At 33.3% G+C, this 10,797-nt stretch overlaps 2 protein-coding genes across 2 annotated transcripts; both read right to left on the bottom strand.

Annotated features, from left to right (window-relative positions):
• Positions 1-5,382: 5,382 nt before the first annotated feature.
• LOC127162764 (BOLA class I histocompatibility antigen, alpha chain BL3-7-like) lies at positions 5,383-6,014 on the bottom strand. Its single transcript, XM_051105614.1, has 2 exons — positions 5,756-6,014; positions 5,383-5,675 (listed from the first exon to the last, which is right to left on the bottom strand). The coding sequence occupies exons 1-2, from the start codon at positions 6,012-6,014 to the stop codon at positions 5,383-5,385; spliced, it is 552 nt and encodes a 183-aa protein (XP_050961571.1).
• A 1,078-nt stretch (positions 6,015-7,092) lies between these two features.
• LOC127162901 (H-2 class I histocompatibility antigen, Q10 alpha chain-like) lies at positions 7,093-10,084 on the bottom strand. The gene is made up of 7 exons (XM_051105819.1): positions 9,990-10,084; positions 9,556-9,825; positions 9,187-9,474; positions 8,498-8,782; positions 8,231-8,356; positions 7,527-7,572; positions 7,093-7,385 (listed from the first exon to the last, which is right to left on the bottom strand). Exons 1-7 carry the CDS (start codon positions 10,057-10,059, stop codon positions 7,364-7,366), a joined length of 1,107 nt encoding a protein of 368 aa, XP_050961776.1. The 5' UTR covers positions 10,060-10,084; the 3' UTR covers positions 7,093-7,363.
• Between the last annotated feature and the right edge of the window lie 713 nt (positions 10,085-10,797).

The raw sequence follows: 10,797 nt of genomic DNA, 5'->3' as shown, positions 1-10,797 counted from the left end.
TGATCTCTTGAAGGACTCTTATTCACTACACTTAAAATAAGCCAGCAAAATATTGAAAAATACAGTTGCAGTGAAAAGTTTGAATTGTGCCAGAGTTCAATATATATATATATATATATATATATATATATATATATATATATATATATCACACACACACTACCAGTCAAAAGTTTTGATTTAGGAAGATTTGTAATGTTTTTAATTAAGTCTCTTCTGCTCACCAAGCCTGAATTTATTTGATACAAATTACAGCAAAAACAGTAAAATTTAAATAAAATAAAATAACTGTTTCTATTTGAATGTTTTAAAATGTAATTTATTCCTGTGATTTCAAAGCTGAATTTTAGCATCATTACTCCAGTCACACGATCCTTCAGAAATCATCCTAATATTCAAACTAATATTAATATTAATATTGTTGAAAACAGCTCAGTAGGATTTTTTCATATTTCTTTGATGAATAGAAAGTTCAGAAGAACAACATTTATCTGAAATAGGAATTGTGTAACATTAGAAATGTCTTTATCGTCACTCTTGATCAATTTAAAGCATCCTTGCTAAATAAAAGTAGTAATTATATAAATCTATATTTACATTCCTTATTTGGATCAAATAAATGCAGACTTGGTGTGCAGAAAAAAAAATATTGAAAAACATTCAAAATCTCACTGTTCAAAATCTTTTGTAGTATATTAGCTACATTCTCCGCATGATAAAATATAAAGATTTCACAGTGATCTGACTTTGTATTTTTTTTATTTACTACAACATTACTGTAGTAAAACCATGTTATACTGTGTTTATACATGTGAAGACGAGCAGAGAGTATAGAATACTAGATAAAAAAATCAGCTAGTGAATGAATATTAACAGCATAAACATGAATTAACAATGCGATCATATAATAAGTATAGTATGATTTCGACAGTAAGTCGGTCCTGACATGTTTTGTTTCACCCCTGTAGAGTTGAGAATGTCTATAAATGCTGATCCCAATGCATCTTTTTCATTATCAACATGGATATTAAAATCACCATCAATCAAGACTTTATCTGCGGTCAGCACTAACTCAGATAGAAAATCAGTCAATTCTCTAATAAAGTCTGTTTGGTGCTCTGGTGACCTGTATACAGTAAACAATACAAACATCACAGAGAATTGATCATTAACATTTATTACTAGAGATAATGTTATATGAAACAGCATTACTTTAAATGAATTATACTTGAAAACTTTTGGACTCGACTCATGTTTATAACAGTAATGTTTGAGTGTAGACTCATTTAAAGTAATGTAATCATCTGTTTGTAGCCAGTCTAAAACCAGTCTCTTCTCCTTATTTTAGACCCTTTAAAGTGAATAAATTACAAGCTGTAAGCTGTTGAACATAATATAATGTTAACAATAATAACCAAAAATATTATTAATAATAAGAAACAGCAGCTGTGCTTTGTGTCGTCTGGATGTTGTTTTATCATATAGATATATTTGAGTGTATTTAAAGTTCTGTTTTAATGCTACTCTGTGCGTTCATCACCTGTCTAATAAAATGCATAACATATTAGATTGTATTTGGTGTTTCCATGTTTTCTACTAAATTAAACCAGAAATCGAGGGTGTATGACGTAATCGGCAGGAGACACAATGGCACGGTCCAGTACACTAGTTAAATTGCTTATATTTCTGGATTTAAACATTCCTGGGAACATTTGGGATAATGCAAGTACACAAGTCAACAAAATATATAACACTAGTTCTAGTATTTATTTATTTAGATATTTTAATCCAACATTCTTACATATTGTGCCTTTAAATACAAAAATAAACTGCTATTTTACATATTGGATTGTCATTTTGCATATAACTTTTTAAATGGAATACTGAATAAAGTACACATATGCTTCAAATTGTAGGTTCCAAGGAAAAAAAAAATAATGTTTTAAATTTAGTTGACCAAGGCTGTTGAAAAACATGAACTAAAGCACCTCTTGTAATAAGGCCAGAATGTAATGGAGAAACAGTACTAGTATTCCAATTAAAATAGATTTACCACTTGGCTTATGTTCTGCTGAGAGCTAGTCACACTGCTGTCTTGACCTGCTGTAGAAACAGTGAAATGTCAAAGTGAATCTCTATTACTGTATGTGAGGATAATCTGTTAAACAGGGATGACACCAAAATTATTAAACAAAAAAAATGGCTGGTTGTGAAAAGTGATTCATGATGAGACCGGTTTGGATTTGTGGCAGGCAAATGATGCATTTAATGATGTATTTCCATTTCTGTGCTTAAAAAAAAGCACATGCAGTAAAATATTGAATCTTTACTCTATTACAGTAGTGTAATAATATATATATATATATATATATATAGATATATAAAGAAAGCTATAAGGATTGTTATAAGGGCTGATTATTACGAACCAACAAACAAAATATGTATTAAGTTACATGCTTTAAAATTTGTAGATTTAGTTGATTTATATACAGCACAGATAATGTACAAAATTTATAATAATTTATTTCCAAATCAAATTCACAGGCTGTTCAAAATAAGAGAAAGTCAGTATAATCTAAGAGGAATGTATATGTTTAAAAAATTAAGGACAAGAACTATTGTAAAAAAAAAAAAAAAAAAAAAAAAGGTGTATATCTGTCAAAGGGGTTAATCCAGAGTTGTCAAACTCAGTTGCTGGAGGGCCACAGCCCTGCACAGTTTAGATTCAACCCTAATTAAACACACCTGATCCAGCTAATCAAGTCATTTAGGCTTACTTGAAAACTACATAGTATGTGTGTTGTAGCAGGGTTGGAACTAAACTGTGCAGGGCTGTGGCCCTCCAGGAACTGAGTTTGACACCCCCATGGAATATATGTAATAAGGAATTAAATCTCTGTAATTCACTTTGCAAATTTAAGAAAATGTACAAATGCAAGGTGATAATTATATGACTCATTATTAAAAAAATGTCAATGTATTGGTTTAAACATTGAAGTTATCATGCAAGTTTGGAATTATGTACGTACATTTTGGGAAATGTTTTTTGTAATTTTGTTTATCTTGTGTTATCTAATTTAGTAAAAAGTGTCCTTCATGAGTTAATCGTGTATAAAGGGTAGGCACATTAAGCAAGACATCAGCCGACACCTTTTTCAGTATCTAAGTTTATTTATTTAATTTGTGAAATATTGTCTTTAAGGACGAAATAAAATTATTGATTTTTAAATTACTGATTGATTTTTATGTGTATCTGCTTTAATTACCCCATGCAGTGATAATTGGTTTGTTGAGAGTTCTGTGAGCCACAAAACAGTCATATTCTGCTTTTTCCTCCTCCTTGATATCCACACTCGTCTTCATCTGGAAGGTTCCATCATGGTTTGGTCGAACTCCTGTGGATTCAGTCTCACTTTCAGTCAGAAATGTGCAATATTTCCTAATGATCACTATCACATCTTTGGGATAGAAGTCTGTGACCAGTCATGTAAGTTTCAGCTTGGTTTTGTCATAGGTAGACCCTCTTGCAGAAACACGAGTATCTGGAGGAGCTGAAAACACAGGAATCAGTATTCAGTTCTTTCTCTGTATGTTTACATGGACAACAATATTCCGATTTTGGTAACACTTTACAATATGTGTGCACAAATATGCATTAATTCATGCTTAATTAATGCACAGATAATCACGAGTTAATGTATAATTCATGAAGAACTAAACCATTTATTAATGATTACTACATCAGCAACTAATGAACATTCTATATGATTCACAGAGTAAGTAACCAATAAATTGTTATTAGTTAAACGTGTCATAATGTATTAGTTCCCTAATAACTTATTTTATTAACTAATGATGTAAATTCATGTGTTAATTACCACAGTGGTTAAAGCTATTTACTTCAACTTCCAGTTGTATGCTCTAATTACTCATTAGCTAATGATCTGCAAATATATCATGATGTTGTGACTTTACTTGTTGAGGCACAGAACTATTAACTAATTGTTAAGTAATATGTCATTGTGGTTATGGATATAGAATTAGTTAGTTAGTCACGTGCCTCAATGAGTTGAAGCCATGCATTTCAACTTCCAGTTGTCTGCTTTAATTAATCATTAGCTAATGATTTGCAAAGATATCATTATGTTATGACTTTACTTGTTGAGGCACATGACTAACTAACTAATTATAAATCCATAACCACAATGACATATTACTTAAATAACTAAAGAATTTGTAAAAGTATGGTATTTGGGGTAAAAAGCGCCCCTCCTGTTGTGGCTAAAAGGCACATTATTAACATGGTGATTAACAGAAGGCTGACTTTTCCATTTGTTGACATGACATTGTTAGATTCAGATGGTAAATATCATATATTATGTTGAGTGTCCATCATAATCACCATGTTTATAATGAAACCGACATATTTAAAAACATGCTATTAATCATATCATATAATAAAATATAATTTGTTGTTACTGCTGTAAATCTACATTCAATTATTATGGGATCTCCTTCAATGCTTTCAGAATCTTTATATTTTAAAATTATTTTGTTTGTGTATTTTAAAATATATGTTTTATATTTACATATTTTAATGACAGTATATTTTTGGAACAAAAAAATAATTTTATTAATCAAAATAAGCAGGAAATAGTTGATTAGCTAAATTGATTGTTTTGAACAAGTATTAACTTAAACATTATTACATTATTATATATAAAAAAAAGCTAAAGTATTTGTATGAATACTGTAAGCCTTTTACCCCCCTTGCCACCTCATACATTTATTCAATTTTTTTAAAAAATAATTGACTTGTATGGTTTATTTTCCCACAAAATCTGTTGCTCGATAAATGTTCAATACAAACATATGGATTTCCCTGCAGTCATACACTTTGGGCGCAGGGAAAAGCAATTTTTTTTCTTAGACGTTGTCTTTATCCCTGTTATACCACACACTTTTGAATCTGTAAAGACGTTTATGTGTGTGCACTCACAATAACAACGAAACAATGCACTTAAAATGATGGGTTTTTTCTGCCATCTCGGTCTCTGTGAACTTGAGGGAGAAACTTCGAAACTCTGTGAAATGTCCACTTTTAAATGAACCAATTCAAATAGAAAATAAATATTCTCAAATTATGTAATCCGTATGAAAAATGCATAAAGGCGCATCCAGTACTGTGGAGATGACGAGTCAGTGTCGTCGACTTAAGCCAAAAACAAAGAAAGCACTAGTAATTATTAAAATGTTAATGCAGCCCCCTTACTGTTTTTCCCTGACGTGTGCTGTGTGTGCTGTGGTAAGCTTTATGTGTGTGCTTGACTGCTTATTAGGCTGTGTAGGCAATTAAAGGCTCATTGTTATGATTTATATGGTTCATTTATAGTATTTGATGATAAGTGGTTCTCTGAGGGTTCTGTCGGTCACAAAACAATCATATTCAGCTTCTGCATCCTCCTCAATGCCTGCACTCTTCCTCAGCTGGAAATTTCCATCATGGTTTGGTCGAACTCCTGTGGATTCAACCTCATCTTCAGGCAAAGATGTGTGATATTTCCTAATGAACAACCTACTGTCTTTGGGGTAGACACCAGTGGTAAGACAGGTGAGTTTCTGCATGGATCTGTCACTCCTAGACCTTTTTGCGACTATATGAACATCTGGAGGATCTGAAAACAAAGGAATCAATTTATCAAACAAGTTCTCTCTTTTTTTTTTTTGATGATGAGTAAACACATTTACTCTCAGCTGTTTCTGAGCTCCCAGTCGTCATATTCTCTGAATTTGTTGAGCCAGTCCACACAATCTTTCTCCAGGTAACTCTTACAGTATTGGTTTAGGATTGTTCCATTGTCCCATTTTCTCTTGGTTGGTAGAGCTGCGTCAACTGAGGCGACCCACTGATACTCTTTATTGTCAAAAGACATGAAGTTTTCTCCATCATAGCCGTACTCATAAACACCTTTGGAAAAAATCAACCTCACAACCAGTTCTCGTCTGAAAGACATGAAGATCTGAAATGAGAAGAAAAAATGTTTGTAAAATTATAATTTTATCATTTAGTAACAATCAGCTTTACATTGTTCCTTCAGCGAGGTTAAAATGAAATGAAGTTTTAACCAGTGATGTCATCCATCCATCATTTTAAAAGCACCAAACCTGAGTGGTTTGGTGCTTTTAAAAACGACTAGAACCTGGATGTACCTGGAAGTGAATAGGTTCAGGGCGTAACCACCGTAGACACTGAGGGCAAAAAATGTTCACTGCATACTATTTTACAATTATTAAGTCATTATTTACATTGTCATTATGAACAGAAAAGTTATGATGTGATTAAAACAGATGAATAAATGTCTGTCACCACACAGCCAGAGTGGTTTATTACATTTAAAAACAACAAGTATCAATTTATGTTTATTAGTTTTCAAAATAAACAATTATTCTGCCTAATAGTAAAGTTTGTTAGCCAGCTGGTTTTATTTGTTCTCAAATTGTTTACAAACAAGTATACAGTAGTGTGTATTCATCAATCAAGTGCAAATCAAAACTCATTCAGGAACATTTAATTATTAGATTAGCAGACACTGATATTATACTGTACCATCTTTGATACAATTTCAACACCAAGCAATTTGTAAACACAGAGTTCATATTCTGAGGTAAATGATTAAATTAATTTTTACTTTCAGTAAGGCTATAAAGGTCACGCAAAAATAATATGTAAACATACATTAGACATTCTAACATTAAATAAAGCACCTGAGATCACTGTCATAGTTTGTATGCCGTGTTTCCAGCCTTGACATTGCAGACATTTTTTTAATATACAATCACTCATTGCAAAACTGTCGTGGCTGGATATGACAAAAAGAAATGGTACAAAGAAGCAGCATTTAAGAATAAATAGATCCCACACCAACATCCATTAATACCATAAAGAGTGATTGCAATTATCATTTTTCATTTTTCATCATAATTATATAAACGAGGTCAGTGTGACAGAACAAAATGAACCAACTAATGTAAAAAAAAAAAATAATAATATCCTTTGAGCATACAGGATAATTATTAGGATATGAGGTCATGTTCTGCTTTTTTTATTGGCACTCGGATTTAAAATATTTAAAAAAGCTGTAAGTGATTGCTGTCTGGCTCTTTAGAGGTAGGAATTAAGTCTGGAAAACCAGCTCTCTTCACATAAAAAATATTTTCCTTTAAGTACTTGGTATAAAAACATCAATATCTGAGGCAAAGTTACATCTTTATGCCTTTAATTTCATCTTGCTCTGTTTCCATTTGCCCCAATATTTTAAATACATAGCCAGTGGTTCACTTCCTCACACTGCATTCTGATGTTTTACCACAAAACCTCTTCTTCTGTGGGAGAAAGAGTGAAATGTCAACAGTGATTTGGTACAAACCTACTTATAATTTGCCTATAGTAAATATCAAAACAATAGCTAAACCATATAAGTACATTCTGTAGATAATCTAACTATTAAATATTAGAATGGAGGAATTCTTGTGGAGGAATTGTAGCAATCCAACGTTCAGGTTCTGGTGAGTCTGTGACAGATTTCATAAATCTTGAATACTCTCTGCAGTCTGCAGTATTTTTATTTTACTATAAATAACATTTGTGACCATGGACCACAAAACCAGCCATAAGTGTCAGTTTTTCAAAATTGAGCTTTATACATCTAGAAAGCTAAATAAATATTTCCATCGATGTATGGTTTGTTAAGATAGGACAATATTTGGCAGAGATACAACTATTTCAGTATATGGAATCTGAGGGTAAAAAAAAAATCCAAATATTGAGAAAATCACCTTTAAAGTTTTCCAAATTAAGTTCTTTGCAATGCATATTACTAATCGAAAATTAAGTTTTGATATATTTACAGTAGGAAATTTACAAAATATTTTCATGGAACATGATCTTTAATTAATTTTCTAACGATTTTTGGAATAAAAGAAAAATCTATAATTTTGACCCATACAATGTATTTTTGACTATTGCTACAAATATACCCCAGCGACTTAAGACTGGTTTTGTGGTCCAGGGTCACATTTATCTAAAACTCATGCCAAAACATGGAGAACATGCAACCATCACACAGAAAGGCTCAGCTGGGACTCAAATCAATCAGACCCCCACAGTGAATTATTCCTTTCCATCACAAAACTGAAAATGTGTGCACCATCATAATCAGCTACTACTCACCAATAATCCCTGTCTCCTTTAAGATGCAAACCACTAAATGAACAACGACCAGCACAAACACACCTACAGCCCCTGCCGCAATCAAACCTGTGGCAGCCACTGATAGTCGGGCATAGTGAGGAGCATCTAAACAAATGCAAAACGTAGTTTTGATTAAGAATATCAATAGCAAAAAAAGTGAAAAGTAGCATTTCATGGAATTTTAAATTATTTTTATTCTGGTATTCGGTGATGTTTCTCTCTCTCTATGTGTACAGCTTTAATTACCCCATTTGTTGATAATTGGTTCTTTGAAGGTACTGTGAGCGACAAAACAATCATATTCCGATATTTCACCCTCCTCGATCTCCACACTCTTTTTAATCTGGAAGGTTCCATCATGGTTTGGTCTGATTCCTGTGGATCCAGTCCAATCTTCAGGCAGAGATGTGCAATATTTCCTAATGGTCATCGTCACATCTCTGGGACAGAAGCCGGTGGCCAGACAGGTGAGTTTCAGCTTGGTTTTGTGTCTGAGAGACCTTACTGCAAACGTATGAACATCTGCAGGAGCTGAAAACACAGGAATCTCTTCATCAGTCAGTTCCACCCCATCTGACTCCCCAGAATTCTAAAGATTCTACAGATTACTAGAGAGCTACAGGCAGGTAACTTGGAATCAAGTTTGCAGGAAAACTCTGTTGGACTGGATCTCCAGGACTGATGTTGGCCACCCCTGATAGACATTTATATTTTGTTGTTTATTTTTAATTGTTAACAAAATAAATGATCGCTTTGTCGAAATGCAACTGTTATATTCATGGACATAATAAACGTTTACATCAGGCCATAAATCCACATGAACTATGCATGGATATTGCTTTGTTGCTGCCATCTTTTTTTTTTTTTTTTTTAAATTGTCTAGATCCAAACCTGATGACAGCTGTAATTAAACAAACAAAAACACATTTACTCACAGTTGTGTCTGAGCTCCTTGTCTCCATATTCTCTGAATTTGTTGAGCCAGTCCACACACTCTTTCTCCAGGTATCCTTTGGTGTACTGGTTTAGGATTGGCACATTGTCCCATTTTCTCTTGGCTGGTCGAGCTGCATCAACTGAGGCAATCCACTGAGACTCTTTAATATCAAAAGACAGAAAGTTTTCTCCGTCATAGCCATACTCACTGATGCCTGTAGAAAACTTCACTTCATCTCCCTGTTTCTCAATTTCACAACCAGTTCTCCACTGAAGAACATGGACAGCTGAAATTAACAGAAAATATTTGTAAGACAGTAATAATACAAATCAAATGATCCAGGTCAATCTGTCTGAATGTTCCTCACCCGATTCACTGTGTCCCATGCGTTTCATCAGAATGTCGACATTCACATTAAACCACTGTTCTTTACTCTTTCTGGACTGGGTGCCTTTTTCCCAGTAATCCTCCTGCATTTTCTCTTTCATCCAGGTCTGTTTGGGAATCTTCTGTTCCACACTATTGTAATAGCCAATCTGCATGTCGTCTAGCAGACCCATAGCAGTGAATTGATAGATGCCCGGCAGATCGACAGATTTGGACAAAGCCGTGTAAATATAATAAAGCGAGTGTTTCTCTGCAGTGAAAAGCAATAAAATATGTATTAAATAGCTGTTAACTTAAGTGTAAATGTTTAAGAAGGAGACGAAGAAAGCGGTAAACACATGGTTATCATGGTCATCATCAGGAAACGTGTTGCTATCACTTTCATTCTCTGACCAAAGCAACTTAATAATTTACCTGCTCGCAGTGAAGGCAAAGACAAATAAAAAAGAAAAACACAAAGCAGAGCAGAAATCTTGACACCCATAATCGTTATTTAAAAACTGTGATTTTTTTTACTGATGTTTACATCGTTACTTCATTAACGTCTGAACGCAAAAACTGCCAAAACCAGAATGGGGTTCTAGCCAGTGACGTCATTCGTATCTGGGCGGAAGTTAAGCAAGACTAAACACTCATTGTTGGGTATTTAGCAAATTTTCAAAGGAAATAACTCTAAAACGCGCTCACAAGGTTCAATTAAAGATAAGCAAGTCAAGTCACATTTTATTTCTTTATAAAATAGCATACAATAAACAGGAAAATAACATTGTTAATGCTGACCTGTTTTCAAGACAAATTCTGTGGTAAAGTCACTCTAAAAAGACAAGAGTGTCCTAATATAGCTCAAGTCAGTTCAGTGTCGGCTCAGTTCAATGTTAGTGTAAAGTTAATTAAATATTAAATTAATTACATCCAGCTTTAAAACAGCTCCACAGAATAGTGTCATTGTTCAGTTCAATTTAGTTCAATTTTGTTGTCATAGTGTTATTTCCATCACATCAATTTTAATGGCATCGAGTATTAAGTGTCTTTTAGACCACAAAAATTCCTGGGAGGAACCAAGCACTTTTAGAAACCAGCACTGTATGAAAATGCGCGTTTCGGACTGTTCACGTCGGCGCACAAACCAGTAAACGGCTCGTTCCCGGCAGTTTCCGTGTATGTGCACTGGCGTTTCTGATTCCTTGACACGGAGAGAAACGGACTTTTTTGTGCGCGGCAG

Source organism: Labeo rohita, chromosome 3, assembly GCF_022985175.1.
Source record: "Labeo rohita strain BAU-BD-2019 chromosome 3, IGBB_LRoh.1.0, whole genome shotgun sequence".
Classification (NCBI taxonomy): Eukaryota; Metazoa; Chordata; class Actinopteri; order Cypriniformes; family Cyprinidae; genus Labeo; species Labeo rohita.
This window is presented reverse-complemented; position numbering and strand designations above follow the sequence as displayed.

Excerpts from the sequence above, each read along its gene's own strand:
- LOC127162764 (XM_051105614.1), bottom strand. The coding sequence starts at position 6,014 with ATGTCTTTCAGACGAGAACTGGTTGTGAGGTTGATTTTTTCCAAAGGT. Across the intron at positions 5,676-5,755 it reads CGACTGGGAGCTCAGAAACA|ATCCTCCAGATGTTCATATA; the intron begins GCTGAGAGTAAA and ends CTTTGTTTTCAG.
- LOC127162901 (XM_051105819.1), bottom strand. The coding sequence starts at position 10,059 with ATGGGTGTCAAGATTTCTGCTCTGCTTTGTGTTTTTCTTTTTTATTTG. Across the intron at positions 9,475-9,555 it reads CATGGGACACAGTGAATCGG|CTGTCCATGTTCTTCAGTGG; the intron begins GTGAGGAACATT and ends TGTTAATTTCAG. Across the intron at positions 7,386-7,526 it reads GCTACAATTCCTCCACAAGA|AGAAGAAGAGGTTTTGTGGT; the intron begins ATTCCTCCATTC and ends TCTTTCTCCCAC.